Here is a 16943-nt window from a genome sequence, read left to right on the forward strand (position 1 = left end):
GATGACATTTAGGTTATATTCCAAAGCCCATCTATTTGGCCAGGCCTCTAGGGTGGAGTCCATCTGAGTATGTAGACATGCATTTGGTAAATTTAGAGTTTTGTGATCTTTTAGGTGAGGAAACTTCAGTTTTGTGAACTGACTTTTTATTGGGCTGCAGAACATCATCTACAGAGTGTGTGTGTGGTGGGGGTGGGGATGGGTGACAAAGTGCCATGCCACTACCTGTCCCACTGGCCTGACCCTCCTCTTCCTCTCTCAGGTGCCCCACCACAACCAGTAGCCTGATGCCCCTGGCCCATGAGCCCCTACTCCCACCCTCTCCCAGAAGCTTCAATGCTTGAGAGAGCCCCCATATCACCCCCCTCAGGTGCCACTCCCAGCCTGCTCCTTACCTTATCCCTCCCTGCTGGCGCATCTCACCCTCAGGTGATGGGTCCATCCCAGCCTGTCCCCCATGCTAGGAGAAACTATCACAGTTTTGGCAGCCAGTGGATGAGGGGATTCTTTACTGAGAGGAACTTTTAAAAGTGTCATAAACAATGAGCACATGAAAACTAAGGCAAATTGCAGTGTCCCACCTAAAATTTTGACCTAGAATCCCCACTGGGAGGATGGACTCTCTGCATGTATAAGAATCTTTTCTGCTGTAGCCCCATGCTCATGCTGATGGACATCTGGCTAACATGGAAATCTTCAGAACCCAGCTCCTCCACAAAAACTGTGCTTTGGGAGATTTTCAATTTTCATTTTATAAAATTTCTATTTCCAATTCTTGCTTCAGAGAGTTTTTATTGATATAACCAAAATCTGAGAATTCTAAGTATGTGACTGACATTACTTTCCTTTAAAAGATTTCCAAAATGTTTTCCTTAAGAAAACTCAAAATGTTTTACAAAACTGAATCACTAACCGCTGAGAATCCATTTTGCAGGATAAGGATAGTTTATGCACAATAGCCTCAGTTCTGCAGAACTGTTCTGTATAACACTTGTTTTATCTACCTGTATTTTGACACAGATACAGGTTGATAAAGAACCAGAAATTAGCTGAAACATTTTGTCTACAATATTTAATGTGGATTTACAACTGACAGTCTTAAAGAAATACTTCATCTAGTGATGCAGTTGGCATTCCAGGAGCTCTTTGCCTCTTGAGTGGGACAGATATGGGACCAGGAAGAATGGTTCTGGGTCTAAGGTTGGCAGCTGTGTTGGTCCTAAGATATTACAGAGATAAGTGGCTGAGGTAATAACTTGTTGGACTAACTTCTGTTGAATGCAAAGAAGAGCTCTGTGTAGCTCAAAAACTTGTCTCTTTCATCAAGAGAAATTGGTTCAATAATAAAAGATATTACTTCACCCAACATTATCTCTCTGGATCTAAGGAACAACTGCAGGATTTGAGGTGTCCACTGCTGAAAGGAGCCTGCATTTGGAAAAAAGCAGTTGCAAAGTTTGAGTCTGTTCCTTAGGTTGGACCATCTATAGAGTTGGGGGTGGAGTGCTGCAACCTACACTAATGTAAGAAGAAGCTTCAGGGTTTTGGTTGCTATATCTAAGTGACTTTTTCCTCTCCACTCCTATTCAGATATAGTGGTTGCCATTAAAAGATTAAGATGTGCCACCAGTTGCCAGTTATTTCTCTGAACTAATAACAAATAGCTATAGTAGATTCATAGATTCTAGGACTGGAAGGGACCTCGAGAGGTCATAGAGTCCAGTCCTCTGCCCACATGGCAGGACCAAATACTGTCTAGACCATCCCTGATAGACATTTATCTAACCTACTCTGAAATATCTCCAGAGATGGAGATTCCACAACGTCCTGAGACAATTTATTCCAGTGTTTAACCACCCTGACAGTTAGGAACTTTTTCCTAATGTCCAACCTAGACCTCCCTTGCTGCAGTTTAAGTCCATTGCTTCTTGTTCTATCCTTAGAGGCTAAGGTGAACAAGTTTTCTCCCTCCTCCTTATGACACCCTTTTAGATACCTGAAAACTGCTATCATGTCCCCTCTCAATCTTCTCTTTTCCAAACTAAACAAACTCAATTCTTTCAGCCTTCCTTCATAGGTCATGTTCTCAAGACCTTTAATCATTCTTGTTGCTCTTCTCTGGACCCTCTCCAATTTCTTCACATCTTTCTTGAAATGCGGTGCCCAGAACTGGACACAATACTCCAGCTGAGGCCTAACCAGCGCAGAGTAGAGTGGAAGAATGACTTATCATGTCTTGCTCCCAACACACCTGTTAATACATCCCAGAATCATGTTTGCTTTTTTTGCAACAGCATCACACTGTTGACTCATATTTAGCTTGTGGTCCACTATAACCCCTAGATCCCTTTCTGCTGTACTCCTTCCTAGACAGTCTCTTCCCATTCTGTATGTGTGAAACTGATTTTTCCTTCCTAAGTGGAGCACTTTGTATTTGTCTTTGTTAAACTTCATCCTGTTTACCTCAGACCATTTCTCCAATTTGTCCAGATCATTTTGAATTATGACCCTGTCCTCCAAAGCAGTTGCAATCCCTCTCAGTTTGGTATTATCCGCAAACTTAATAAGCGTACTTTCTATGCCAATATCTACGTTGTTAATGAAGATATTGAACAGAGCCAGTCCCAAAACAGACCCCTGTGGAACCCCTCTTGTTATGCCTTTCCAGCAGGATTGGGAACCATTGATAACAACTCTCTGAGTACGGTTATCCAGCCAGTTATGCACCCACCTTATAGTAGCCCCACCTAAGTTGTATTTGCCTAGTTTATCGATAAGAATATCATGCGAGACCGTATCAAATGCCTTATTAAAGTCTAGGTATACCACATCCACAGCTTCTCCCTTATCCACAAGACTCGTTATCTTATCAAAGAAAGCTATCAGATTGGTTTGACATGATTTGTTCTTTACAAATCCATGCTGGCTATTCCCTATCACCTTACCACCTTCCAAGTGTTTGCAGATGATTTCCTTAATTACTTGTTCCATTATCTTCCGTGGCACAGAAGTTAAACTAACTGGTCTATAGTTTCCTGGGTTGTTTTTATTTCCCTTTTTATAGATGGGCACTATATTTGCCCTTTTCTAGTCTCCCGGAATCTCTCCCGTCTCCCATGATTTTCCAAAGATAATAGCTAGAGGCTCAGATACCTCCTCTATTAGCTCCTTGAGTATTCTAGGATGCATTTCATCAGGCCCTGGTGACTTGCAGGCATTTAACTTTTCTAAGTGATTTTTAACTCGTTCTTTTTTTATTTTATCTGCTTAATCTACCCCCTTTCCATTAGCATTCACTATGTTAGGAATTCCTTCAGACTTCTCGGTGAAGACCAAAACAAAGAAGTCATTAAGCATCTCTGCCATTTCCAAGTTTCCTGGTCCTGTTTCTCCCTCTTCACTGAGCAGTGGGCCTACCTGGTCTTTGGTCTTCCTCTTGCTTCTAATGTATTGATAAAAAGTCTTCTTGTTTCCCTTTATTCCTGTAGCTAGTTTGAGCTCATTCTGTGCCTTTGCCTTTCTAATCTTGCCCCTGCATTCCTGTGTTGTTTGCTTTTATTCATCCTTTGTAATCTGTCCTAGTTTCCATTTTTTATATGACTCCTTTTTATTTTTTAGATCATGCAAGATCTTGTGGTTAAGCCAAGGTGGTCTTTTGCCACATTTTCTATCTTTCCTAATCAGCGGAATAGCTTGCTTTTGGGCCCTTAATAGTGTCCCTTTGAAAAACTGCTAACTCTCCTCAGTTGTTTTTCCCCTCAGTCTTGATTCCCATGGGACCTTACCTATCAGCTCCCTGAGCTTACCAAAATCTGCCTTCCTAAAATCCATTGTCTCTATTTTGCTGTTCTCCCTTCTACCCTTCCTTAGAATTGCAAACTCTATGATTTCATGATCATTTTCACCCAAGCTGCCTTCTACTTTCAAATTCTCAGCGAGTTCCTCCCTATTTGTTAAAATCAAGTCTAGAACAGCTTCCCCCCAGTAGCTTTTTCAACCTTCTGAAATAAAAAGTTGTCTGCAATGCAGTCCAAGAATTTGTTGGATAGTCTGTGCCCCGCTGTGTTATTTTCCCAACATATATTTGGATAGTTGAAGTCCCCCATCACCACCAAATCTTGGGCTTTGGATGATTTTGTTAGTATTGCACACATTGCTGAGTTTTAACTATTGCTACATGCTTACTTTTTAACGGCAACTGCTGTAGTAAGCAGAAACATAGTGGGTGAAGTTCCATTAACAGAGGGGATGGAATGCTGTAGATGGAAGATTCTATGGCAGTCAAGAGTAAAAGGGAGAAAAATTGAGGGTAGTGACAGCACAGGGATAGAGGAGAGAGCAGAGAACAATCATTAAAGAGAAAGGGATAGAAGCTCAGTAAAAATGTGCCGGGATGTGAGATCCTGAGCTCATGAAAGAAAAGGAGAGGAGTCAGCAAAGTAAAGAATCAGTGAGAATGCAAAACAGACAGAAATTACCAGTAAAGATAAGTGAGCACTTGTTTCTCTCTCTCTATGGTGAGGACATATGAAGGATGTGAAGCGCTGCCAGACCTCTCTTTTGTTTAAACACTGAAACTATTTATTTCAAATAGGGTCAGCTCCCCTCTTGATATCTTGGAGACAAGATTTTAGTAGTTAGTAGAGCTGGAAGAATAGTGCAAAAATAATTAAGAAAAATTGCCAATAGCCATTTAAAATAAGAGTGAAAAATGGACAAACTAGATACAATGGTCTGCAACTAGAGAAAATAGGAGTCATGGATGACTCATTAGGTTAGATGCCTGAGTGACAAGGATAATGGTGATTTGTTAACAGTGACAAAGAAGGAGTGGGGATTATGTGGAAGGAAAAAATAAGGAGTTCAGTTTGGGGCATATTAAGTTTACTATCAGACATATATACACACAGTTCAGGAAAGCACTTAAGCATATGCTTAACTTTAAGCTAGTACTTAAGTAACATTAACTTCCATGGGACTTAAACACGTGCTTAAGTGCTTTCCTAAATCAGTATCTGAGAGGGGAATGAAAAGGTAAATTTGCAAGGGACAGTAGTTGAACCCATTTGAATGAATAAGAGCATTCTAAGAAAGAGTATAGAACAAATAAGAAGAGTAGAAAGAGAAGTTAAGAGTAACACAAAATATCTGATCGGTTCCACTTTTAACAGTAAGATACCATACTGTTAACTGAGGGGGAATGTAATAGCGTGCTTACATATATGTGTACACACCATAACTGAATAATTATAATCTTATTTGTCCCACCTTGCCCTAATCCACATCTCCTAATGTTTGTTACTCTCATACACTGAGTCATATCTAAAATTAGTCTGCAAACTCTGTTTCCTTATTAATTCAAAGAAAGCTTTTAGTAAAGAATCTTTTTGTTTTGTTTTACTTTAACTTTACATTCACCCAATAGAACACAAACCAGAACTTGGTCCTGGCCACAGCTGAGAGCTCTTTTTGTTCTTGTCAGCATTCACAGCTCTGCATTGCTGTGTGCAACAGGAGATTTTGAACTCTCCAGCTGCACCCAGCACTCTTACATAAGAATAGCAGCTGCTCTATAAGACCTCTTGGTTAGGGACCATATCTTTGTATTTGTTATGTAAACACCTGTCACACTGAGAGGAAGGGGGGGGGGGAGGTGTGCATAAATAAGTGCTGTCAACTCTTATCATTTTTAAAAATGTCCCAGTAGTTCATGATTTTCTTAAAGCCCCAGCTGCTGAAGGAAAGTGATTAGGTGAAAATCTCAATTTTCATTTAGAATGAAAGTACGTTTCTAGTTCTCATGGTTGCAGAGAAAAGTTTGAAAGCATAACCTGAGTACACCCAAAAGGCCCAGAAGCCAGAAGACATAACAAGAAACCAAAATGCACTTTTTAAAAGCCCACTGATTTTTTTTTAATTCTATTTTTATAATGCCTGGGGTTGGCAATATTGACTCTCTGTGCCTCAATTCCCCTATCTGTAAAATAGGGATAATAGTGCTTCTCTACCACACCAGGATGTTGTGAGCATAAATACATTGAGGCTTCTGAGGTAATCCGTTACTTTGGTAATAGAGCCCACATAAGTACCTAACATAGATAATACACTTTGTCTCTGTTGCCATTCAAACAACAAGCACAGTGTTGTAGATGATGCCCCTTCAACAAGAGAGGATGGAAGATCAGAACCAGCATGAAAGTGAGTGATTGAAATGTGGAAAGGCAGTGTGGTAAAAAAAAAAAAAAAAGGAAGCAGCTGAAAGAGAAGGTAAGAGGAAGAACAGGTCCTGATCACACCATGAGTAGGACTCCCTAGTGATTTCAGTGAGGGGACCTGCTTAAAATGTGATTGCACAATATGGCCCAGTGACACAAATCAAGCTGAGCAGATGAAAGGTCTGGAACAAAGAGAAACCAACAGAATGACATACATAGCCCTGGTCTACACTACAAATATATGTTGGTATAACTGCGTTGATCTGGGGTATAGACCCATGAGACCTGGTCTACACCATAAACTTACATGGGTATAACCACGTTGCTCAGAATGACGTAGTTATACAAACCTTAACCCTGGTGTAGACAGTGCTATGTTGATGGGAGGGCTTCTCCAGTTAACAAAGCTATGGACTCTCACAGAGGTGGATTAACTACTCTCCCTGTTGGCACAGTAGTGTCTTCACTGTAGTGTTGCATTGGTGCAGCTTCACCTTTGTAGCATTTTAAGTGTAGACCTGCCCTGAGTGATACAGCTATACCCACCAAACTGCAGATGTACACTGCGCTATGCTGACAGGAAGATTTCTCCCATTGACATAGTTACCACCTCTCGGGGAGGTGGAGTACCTACGCCGACAGGGATAGCCCCTTCACTAAGCGGTACAAACAATGGTGTAGCTGCACGGCTAGAAGCATAGACAGGGCTGAGAATGAAAATGAAACTCTGCAATGCCCCCTGAAAAGATGAGCGAGCTGATTCTCTCTCACTGCCCTGAGCAGGTGGAAGGGTTTAATTAATGTTACTTTAGTACCCCAGAGACAGTTCATCTTAAGCAGTAAGCAGTTGACAGGTGCAGGGGGTGATGCCAGGACTGAAGCACCTGGGGAGGAAGGAAAGTAAGTCTTTGCGTTGGAACACAGGATTGGGAGTCACAACGTTGGGGTCCCCCCCCTTAACTCTGCCCCGCACTGCGTGCAGCTGAGCTCGGGCGAGTCCCGCTCCCTTTGCTCGGGGCAATGGTGCTCCCCAGCAGAGGGCTCTGAAGGGCTGCGCTGGTCAGCAAGGGCAGGGAGGCAGCATACACCGGGAAGGCGCTGGCACGATGGCCTGGGTGCCCCGCCCGGGCCACCACTCCGAACCACAAACCCGCTGGGTCAACGCCGGCGCCTCCAGCTGCCAGCGACCCCACCGCTCCTGCCCTGGCCACTCGCTTCCCGTCGCCTCCGCTGCCGCTGCAGCGCCACTCCGCCTGCCGCGGCTTCCAACCAGCAAGTGCGCCTGCGCAGCAGCTGCCAGGCGCCTGCGCGTTGGCCGCGAGAGAGGAACAGTGCTGCTGGACCGTTGGGCTGCAGCGCCGTGGGTTGAGGGCGGCGCTGTGACTCCCGCTGTGGCCCTGGCGCGGTGGGCGCTGCCCGAAGCCCGCTCCGCGCCCCGCAAAGCGAGGGGGGGAAGCGGCGGCCGCGGCTCCAGCACCACATGGCGGCGGCATTAGCAACACAAACGCCGCCTCCGGCTCCGGCCCCGCCCCCCGGGCGCTCACGGCCGCTCTAGGCCGCGGGGAACAGCGACTCCCGGCCCGGAGACTCCTCCTCCTCCCGCGGCGCCTTCGGAGTCCCCGAACGGGCGCTGCGCTCCCCGCCATGCCGCGCCCGGGCCGCTGCCCCTCGTCCCGGCTGCTGCCCGCGCTGCTCTTCCTCGCCTTGCTCGGCAGCGGCGGTGCCTCGCTGCCGCCGGGATGCAAACAAGACGGCCGCCCCAGGAGCCCCGGCAGGTCCCCGGCCGAGGGGAAGATGGTCTGCAGCAGCCTGGAGCTCGTTCGAGTCCTGCCGCCCGACGCGCTGCCCAACAGGACGGTCACCCTGTAAGTACCGGGGTGGGGGCGGGACGGGTAGGTGCACCCCGCTCCAGGCAGCTCCTGCCTGCGGGACTTGGGCCCGCCTCCGTCTGCAGGGCTGCGCTGGGACAGGGGGCTGCCCTGCCAAGTACTGCGTTAGGCGCCTGCCATCGGCCTTAGTGCAACGTGTGCGGGGAGAAGTGGCCAAAGGCGAGTCTGCTCCTGCCCAGCCATTGCCCCCAGCCCGACCGAGGATGTAGTGGACGGTGCCTGGGACCAGGAAAACACGCCTACTTGGGAGGTGGTGCAGAGAGGCACCTTTTGTTTTGGGATCCCTCCAAGCTTTGTTGTCTATTTTATTTCTAATATTTATGCGCTTGTTTAGTTTCCTGGCGCTGGTTGTTGTTTTTAAGGAAAATATAGAAACCTAGAGCTAATGTAGGTTATGGAGTTTATAAAAGTAGAACATCTCTCCTGGGATGTATCATCATCTCAGGAATAAATCAAAAGGAAAACAGAGGCTAATCTTACTCACCAGCTAGGAGGGAGTGTGGAGACAGTCTAGACTAGAGCAACTGGATGTAAACTAGCACTTAGGGGCTGGGCTGGGCTGCAGTTGGGTGTCCTGCCCTCACAAATTTAAAGGGCCAGCTACTAACTAGACAAATATGCTGGGAAGGCTTCCTGAAAGAGGGTGTACCTACACTTGGGTGCTTATTAATCCCCATTCCGGTAGTTCTAGTGAGAACTTGTTTCTGTGGTGGAAGATGTGCAGAAGACTTCCTAATGTTTTCAGTGTTAGAGTTTAAAAGCAGGAACAAAATTCCTGTGTTTTGTCTTTTTTGCTAGAACAAGAATTAGATATTTGCTTTGGGTGTTAGTTTAAAGATTATTGCTAGTACCTTGTATTAAGTCATTTAACATTTTTTTTTAAGTTGTGTGCATGCTAAGTAAAACATGTTTAATACTATTAGTGTGTTTTCTTTTCCTACTTGGCTTGATTTTTTAATTTAACCAAGATTTACAGCCAATGAAAAAGCATAGCCTAAAAAATGCCAGTTATTGTATTTGAGATTGTTGGAGAAAAAGCACAGAGTGCTAAATATTTTATTCAACTTTGAACAAAAAACAAAACAAAACTTGAAGGCCCACAACTTCAGATTTATCCTAAATATAAACAAGTCTGCTAGAAGTTTCACAAGTAGATGGCACTACATGCTTACGTTTTTTTAACAATAGAATTTAAATGAAAATGGATGGCCTAATATTAAGCCAGTTTTAAAAAAGAAAAACAACAACCATTTTTATACTCTGGTTTCCTTGAGGTCTTAATAAAATCCATCTACGCCAGGATACTGTTGCCTGGAAGCTCCGAATCTGCAGCTGTTGTAGCTTGGATAGGATAACATGGTTTTGGAATTATTAGAATGTAAGGCCCCGCATACACTTTCATGTGCTCTGTGCATATGAAGTAGTCCCACTGATGTCAGGTGGACAACTCACATTTGTAAGTGTCTGTAGCGTTAGGGCATAGATCGTTCTTGTGTTTGAAGCATAGCCCTTGGAGAATAGGGGAAATGGTCTCATTCCAAGGCAAGTCGGATTTGCTGTAGCAAAAGGATGTGTGTCCCTGCAAGCCTCATGTTGCATTATGTGAGTGAGCTAAAAATGGATGTGATATCAAGAAGTCCATGAACATATAGTTGGAAATTGATATACTGGTAGTTACATCTTCTACTAGAACTTTGAAAAATCTACTCTCCAATGGCAAGTGGAAATCTTTCCTAGCATACGTGGAGTCCTAAACCATCAGATTCTGCAGAATTTAACTTTTAATTTAAAAAAATGAATGTAATGTATTTTCCTCTGAGTGCGGAGTGTTCAGTACCGACACTCATAGCTTTGCCCAGTAGTAGGAGCATGAAACTAACAGGAATCTGGTCAGTTTCACCTCTGTTATTCAGAACAGGGTGGACAGCAGTGACATTTTTAAGTATGCTGTCAATGTCACACTGTTACTGCTTCTGGAAAGCTATCAGCAGCAGAGCCATGAACTACAACTATGGGAAAAGGGAGAAGGAAGAAAGGAAGGAAACAAACAAAAAACTGGGAGGATGGGAAGGTGAAAAGTATTGGAAACCCCCAGGAAGCTCTGGGGTGGAAGGTAGAGAAGAAACAAAACAGTACTTCTCCTTTCCAGCAGCTAGAGGCTACTGGAGCTACACATTCATCCAGCACCTACTAAGCAGAGACAGATGTGAAAAATAGTTCCAAGCAGGACTCGGGTACAGCACCATGGCAGAGATCCTCAGATCCATCTGCTTGCATTGAGAAGGGGTTGGGCTTCTCGCCAAGTTACCACTCCAGGACTTGAGGGTGGTCATATTTCTCTCTTTCATATCTACCTCTGGCAAATAGATGTCAGGTAAATTTTCAAGTACTGTTTACTACTATCACAGTTTTAGGACTTTAAGTAGTTCAGAAGAGAGAAAAAGGAGCATGAAAACATAATCGTCAAACTGATGGACTGCACACACGCACAGTTCAGAAGAGTTACTTGATTCATTTTATGGTGCAGAATTTCTTCATTAGTCAGTGTATGTAAATAGAAAAGTTTGTAAATTGCTTTTGTTTTTAACTGGATTGAGGTTTATAATTCCTGTTGACAGTTGCTTTTCCTCTCTCGTCATATTTTCCCTCTATTTCATGTATACCCTAGTCTTTGTATGTTGCATTTTTTATCACATGATCTTTAAATAGATAAAGTGTAAGGAAAAAATTGGCTTTCCATAACTTGTCTATTTCTAAAATGAGGATAATATCTACTACACAGATATGTTGTGAGGACTAATGTGTAATAGTGCTCTGAAGCCGGAAAAGATAAATATTTAAAAATCTTAGACTTGTGTTGAATTTAAAAACATTTTCTATAAGACAGTTGCCACCATATTCTGTTATGGAATATACTTCTTGAAAGATATAGAACATTGTGTTTGTCATTTATGACCCACCATATCTTTTGAGAAGTCTGTTCCTTTATTATCTAAAACATTCTTCATGTTCACAATTGGTAAACTCAATAAAGGTACTGAAGGCTTCTGAAGTACATTGTTAAGCACCATGGATGCTGGAAATTGTGCCATAGAACCCTCACCTGCAATATTATCAGGTTTGATTAGTAATTGCTTAGGACTTGAACATACTTTGCTGGCAAATAACATATTTTGAAGCTAACATACCACTTAATGGTTCATTGGGTGGATAGGGGAAAACTTAATGGAAGATATCTCCTTGTGATTTGGGACAAAACTGTTCATTGATTCTCTTACTGAAAAAATCCCACAGGAATCTAGATGCAAGAGAACTTGTGTTATTCTGTAAACTTTAATTCTACTGAAAAGTGCCTTCAAAAAAGGGGGTAGGAAGATTTTTCACTTCTTTATTATGTATAGGCTTGGCAGAAATCAATTTTTATTTTTTTATGATTTTGATGGATAATATCAATGTTAATTTAAATTGTTACAAATAAAAGTTTAAAATATTCATAGTTGCAGGAAATTATGTGATTGTCAGACTAATTATTTAATGACCGCATCTAATTTCTCAAGGAACCTTTTTTTTTTTACTTTGCCTATCTGTAAATTTTTATTATCGATGGAAATATTTTTTTCATCAGATTGGGTGCATATGACGAAACTGGTGTTTACCAACATTTACTGATAAAATCTAACACTTCCAAGCCTAATCATGTTTAATACAAGGCCTGAAAAGAGCTTTACATTTTTTATTAGAAATTGAAGTCCAGTCTGTCAAGTCTTCCAGGAAAAGCAGGATTATGACAGGGAACCTGGTAGGATTATGACATCAGATGCACCAAGCCAGTGAGAGAGGAAGCAATATTTTAGGAACATAGGATTTGCCAGACTGGATTAGATCAGTGGTCTATCTAGTTCAGTATTCTGTTTTAGCCACTACCAGATACTGTCAGAGGAAAGTACACAAGTCGAGAGTTATGGAGTAACCTACCCAGAAAGAAAATTTCTTCCCAACCCCACTAGTTAGGAACTGGTTTATGTCTTGAAGCATGTGGATTTCTCTTCCAGACCCTTGATTTATTAATTTTGCTTGTTTTTTAATCTTTGCTATTCTATCTCTGTTCTTATCTTTATAGCCAATCCTTCTTTGAATCATGCTAAGCTCTTTGCCTCCGTGATATATGGCATTCCACAGGCTAACCGTGTGCTGTATAGAAAAAGTACTTCCTTTCTGTGTGGGTTAAACTTGCTGCTTTTCAGTTTCTTTGAATTTCCCCTTACTCCTATTATGGGAAAGATCAAATATTTATAAAAAGAAGAACAGGAGTACTTGTGGCACCTTAGAGACTAACAAATTTATTAGAGCATAAGCTTTCGTGGACTACAGCCCACTTCTTCGGATGCATATAGAATAGAATAGGTGCCACAAGTACTCTTGTTCTTCTTTTTGCGGATACAGACTAACACGGCTGCTACTCTGAAACCTGTCAAATATTTATAGTAATTCTACCTTCTCTATACTATTCAATATTTATTATATACCACATCCTTAAAAATCTTCGAGTTCTCCAGCAAAACCAGAAAATATAACTTGACATTCCTGTTACCTTCAAAATAAAATACAGCAGAAAAAAAATCTTTCTTTGTAGAAACGTGACGGCCAAAAATAAGAGAGAAAGTGGGGTGCACACCATATCTTTTTCTTTGTTATGGTTGGGTAGAACTATAAGCTCAGCTGTTGTACCCTGATGATTATAGTGTCTGAGAATCAGTAAACAATAAAAAAAAAAAAAAAAAAAAATCTGGAAACAGGCACTGCTTTGGTATGCATAGCTCTTGTTTTATTTGTTTCCCACTCTCTTGCTTATGTTCAGAATTTACTGGGTTTATAATTCTTATCTTCAGTTATCAAGCAACAGGGCTAAGGCATCACATCCAAATGGGCTTAGAATAAGGAGCGTGTCAACTCAGCAGAATCTGTGAAAGTGTGTTTGCATGTGTTATATAATTTAACTTTTTGTCATAAAAAGCAATGGTAAACTAGAGAAAATAACCTCTTCCTGGCTGTTTTCAAGATTAACTTAGAGGGAAAACTAATACATTTTAAAATAATAGTTCCCTTTGAAACTTTATACTTGGTGTGAAGAAAAGTAAGATCACTAACAAATTAAATTATTTTGTTCTTTTCAGTTTCTCTGCTTTGTGCATTTGAGAACGGTTTGTGTCTTGTTAGTCCTTTCACTGTTTTCTCAGTATAGTCAATTGCTTTTTCTTCCGGTTTGTGTGGGTCTTTCACATAGCAAGAGAGGATGAAGGATTTTTTAAAAAAAGTTAAGTGTTTTTAAAACCACAAAAACTGGCCTTGGGGTTTAAGGGCAGGTGTAGGGCCCCCTGAGGACCCGCAAGCTGGTTTCAGGGGCTCCGCCAAAGTAAACCAGAGAGCAGGGGCGGCTTGCTGGGGCCCAGGGAAGATAGCTGAAGCCTGACCCCTGCCACCCAGGGTTGAAACCAAAGACTGAGCAATTTAGCTTCGCAGAGCCACCTGTGGTGTCAGGCCCGAGATTGCCCTGCTTGCTATCCCCTAATGCCAGACCTGGCTTTTAATCTACTGAATGTGGAGAAAAACAGTAGATGTGGTACAGGTGGGCCAGGGAATTTTTGTAGCATGGAGGGTGGCGGGGGGGCTCAAAAAGAAAAAGGTTGCAAACCCCTGGATTAGGGGATTGCCAGAGAGATAAGTGATTTGAAAATTGGTCACTGTCATGTAGATGGGCTTCATTTTAACTGGATGAAAAAAGCAGCATAGTAGCTTTTAATTTACTCTAAACTCTTTTTACTGTATGAACTTTACAATCACTGATTGATATGAAAGTAGTATACTTGGTTTATACAGAGAGTTTAATATTCTTGATAACTCCCAGTTTTGACAACAGAATGAGAAGTAATCCTCATAATAGGACATTTGTATGCAGTTCTCAACATATTCAGAGAAGTTAGTCCTGAATTAGAGTAGTGAACTGTACAAAAGCATAGTGTGTAATTTGTCACAATTCAATTAATAAACTTTTCTCTTGAAACCATTTACTACAGTTGATTTGGGGACAAGGCAGGCAAAAAAATGGAGGGGAGATTGAAGGAAGGAAAACTCCAAGAACTTTTAGATGAAGTCTATTTGTGGCTATTGATCAGGCTCTTGAATATTTCTTCCTTCTCCTTAGACTGGTGGTAGCTGTTGCAGTTGTTGGCAGGGTTGGCAAATTCATTCAACTAATCAGTTGCACTGACATCCATTCTTTCTCTTGTGACAATTCCAAAGGGTAGTAAACAATGGTACAGTCTTTCTTAGTTCATAATGGTTTTTTTTCAGGAATATTTAAGTTTAAATTTTTAGTTGGAGTCTAGAAAGACAACTGCCTAGCTAGATGTTTTAAACTGATGGCTATAAAACAAATCTGGTTTCTCTTTTTTTCAATTTTGCACTTCCCTCTTAAAAAGATAATCTGGAGAGCAGAGAAAAGTCCAGGAGAGAAGAAAGGGTATATCTAAACTAGTTTATGGCCTTATTGTAACTTGAGTTGAGTGTCTGGATTAGCATTTAGAAAGGTGCTGGTTAACTCCAGTTGGTTACCAGTTAACTCAAATTACAGTAAAGCCACAAGCTGTAATCTAGATCGGTGATTTTCAAACTTTTTTTCTGGGGACCCAGTTGAAGAAAATTGTTGATGCCAGTGATCCAACGGAGCTGGGGATGAGGGGTTTGGGGTGTAGGAGGGGCTCAGGGCTGGGTCAGAGGGTTAGGGAGCAGGGAATAAGCGGTTCAGGGTGTGGGAGGGGGTCAGGACTCTGGGCTGGGGGTGTAGGCTCTGGGTCGGGGATGAGGGGCTTGGGGTGCAGGAACGGGGTTGGGGGGGGGACTTACCTCCAGCGGCTGCCGGTCAGCGGAGCCCCGGGCCCGACTGCCTAGAAGCTGGGCCCACTGATTGGGGTACAGCACCCCCCAATCCCTTATCTTTTTATAATGTAGCCCCAGGAATGGCAGAGGGTGCCTGGTAGCAAGGGCCAGAGAATGGAGCGGGGAGGGGAAGCAGGAGAGCTCCTAGCTGGTAGAGGGATGACCCCCAAAATCTTGGCGGCTGGGAGCTGCCTCCCTCTTGGCTCCATGCTCTGGGCTAGCTTCACTCAGCAGCGAGGAGGAGCCATAGCCATGAGAGGAACAGGAATAGGGAGCGCACTCAACCAGGCAGTAATGGCACTTCTGGCCACTGTGTTGTCTGCCTGCAGTGCTGGTCGTCTGGGAGCAGGAACTCTGGGATAAATCTGAAGGACTTCTGGGACCTGAGTCAACCTGGGGCCACATGCACACAGGAAAGCAATAGGGCTCAGACCCTAGGTCCCAGATTAACATGGGCTCGGACCTTGCAGGGTCCTGGGACCTTGCAGGGTCCTGGGTCTCTGCATCTGAGCCCTAGGTTGGCACACTTTCTATGTGAAAGCAAAGATTGTTTGGCTTGAGCCTGGGCTCAGACTGTGGCTTAAATTGCTTTGTAGGCATACCCTGTGTGTACTACACATGAGAGAGTGATTAGGCCTGCTTTGCCAGTGGGTTTCATGGCTGGTCTTACTGACACAGTAGAGGAATGTTGAGATTCAGGAATACTGGGTTCAATTCCAGCTTCTGGAGAGGATTCAGCTTGAGTGGTTATAATCTCTCCTGCTCCTGACCCTCCCTTCTATTCCCGCTTCCCTACCAGTTCCTGCTCATGTCTGCTCTTCTGCCTCTTATCTCCCTCTTCATTCATGCTGCCTGGGCACCAGCATTTGGGGAGGCAGAAAATGCATTAGGAGCACAGGAGAGGCAGACTCTGGGCTCTCATTTCTGGTGCCCCATACCACAGTGGCTATTGAGAGGAACAGTTACAGGGAAGAAACATGCTTGGTGTAGATGGATTATTTGGATAATGCTTCTAGCCTCTCACAAACCTCTACTGAACATGTGAGACCTCTGATTTTCTTCAGAGGCTTATAGCTTGGTCCAATCTGGATGATTTTTTAACTGGGATGGTAAAAGGTACATCCTTGAAACTAGGTTAATTCCCATCGCCAACCTCCTGACCCTCTGTCAGATATCAAGTCAAGCTCAAGCATGGGGGCCTTATAGCTTCTCAGCAAAATGTTTATAAGACTTTAACAAAGGCAAAAGACTGGGTTTTCTTCAGAATGTTCTCAGAAACTGCTGCACAATTTTACCTTAAACCTTACATTAAAAAAACAGCCTGAGGTAGTCACCTGGCATAGAAAATTTCAGTCTGACCAGTTAGTTTGGAAGTTATAAGTAACTAAATATGTGGTCTTATGATGGAAAGTGGTAGTTTTTTCCATAGTTAAGGAAGTCTGCTCCACCTATAATAAAGAAGTAGTGTTTGAGTTAGGCCCTGATCCCGTAATTGACTTCTTGGACACAAAGCCCCATTGAAGTCCCGCATTATAATCAGAAAAAGGGTTGGGGCTTAGTCTGTAAGATATGAGGGGGGGCATGGACCATTACTTTTATGTTTAAATAGTTGTCAGTACACTGGAGCTCAATTACATATCTGAAGACTGATCCTATGATTGGCTTGGTTTGTATGTTTTAGAGCTCCTTAAATTCAAAACTCAAAATGAGCATGCTTAGTTTGTGGGATATTAACGTATATCTGGTTAACAGGGAATTAATTTCACAGCCTAATTAAGATGAGTCTGTGAAACTCCCATGGTGTATTGTTTGTCCAGCTGCAGACCAGAGTTCATTGGTTTTACATTAGTAAGTTTACCAGAAAGAATCTAAACAAAGAGAGGTGCATGTAATTCCTTTTAAA

The 16943-nt window shown here is 42.8% G+C and overlaps 2 protein-coding genes across 7 annotated transcripts in view; one reads left to right on the plus strand and one right to left on the minus strand.

The window, feature by feature from the left end:
- The window catches only part of LOC117877571 (cytosolic beta-glucosidase-like), a 143419-nt gene extending 134784 nt beyond the window's left edge, over nucleotides 1–8635 (minus strand). For 3 of the 4 annotated variants that reach the window (XM_034770694.1, XM_034770693.1, XM_034770691.1), the window contains exon 1: nucleotides 8589–8634. The gene's annotated coding sequence lies outside the window, so the exon portion shown is untranslated. Of the gene's footprint in view, nucleotides 1–8588 lie in introns of all 4 variants that reach the window. The other variant, XM_034770692.1, reaches the window with a different exon arrangement.
- Nucleotides 7542–16943, plus strand: part of ADGRA3 (adhesion G protein-coupled receptor A3) — a 103379-nt gene continuing 93977 nt past the window's right edge. Inside the window, exon 1 of one of the 3 annotated variants that reach the window (XM_034770687.1) lies at nucleotides 7542–8080. In XM_034770687.1, coding sequence (XP_034626578.1) covers nucleotides 7860–8080 — 221 coding nt within the window. In that variant the 5' untranslated portion in view covers nucleotides 7542–7859. The remainder of the gene's footprint in view (nucleotides 8081–16943) is intronic. The other 2 variants (XM_034770685.1, XM_034770689.1) reach the window with 2 other exon arrangements.

Source organism: Trachemys scripta, chromosome 5 (assembly GCF_013100865.1).
Source record: "Trachemys scripta elegans isolate TJP31775 chromosome 5, CAS_Tse_1.0, whole genome shotgun sequence".
Taxonomy (NCBI): Eukaryota; Metazoa; Chordata; order Testudines; family Emydidae; genus Trachemys; species Trachemys scripta.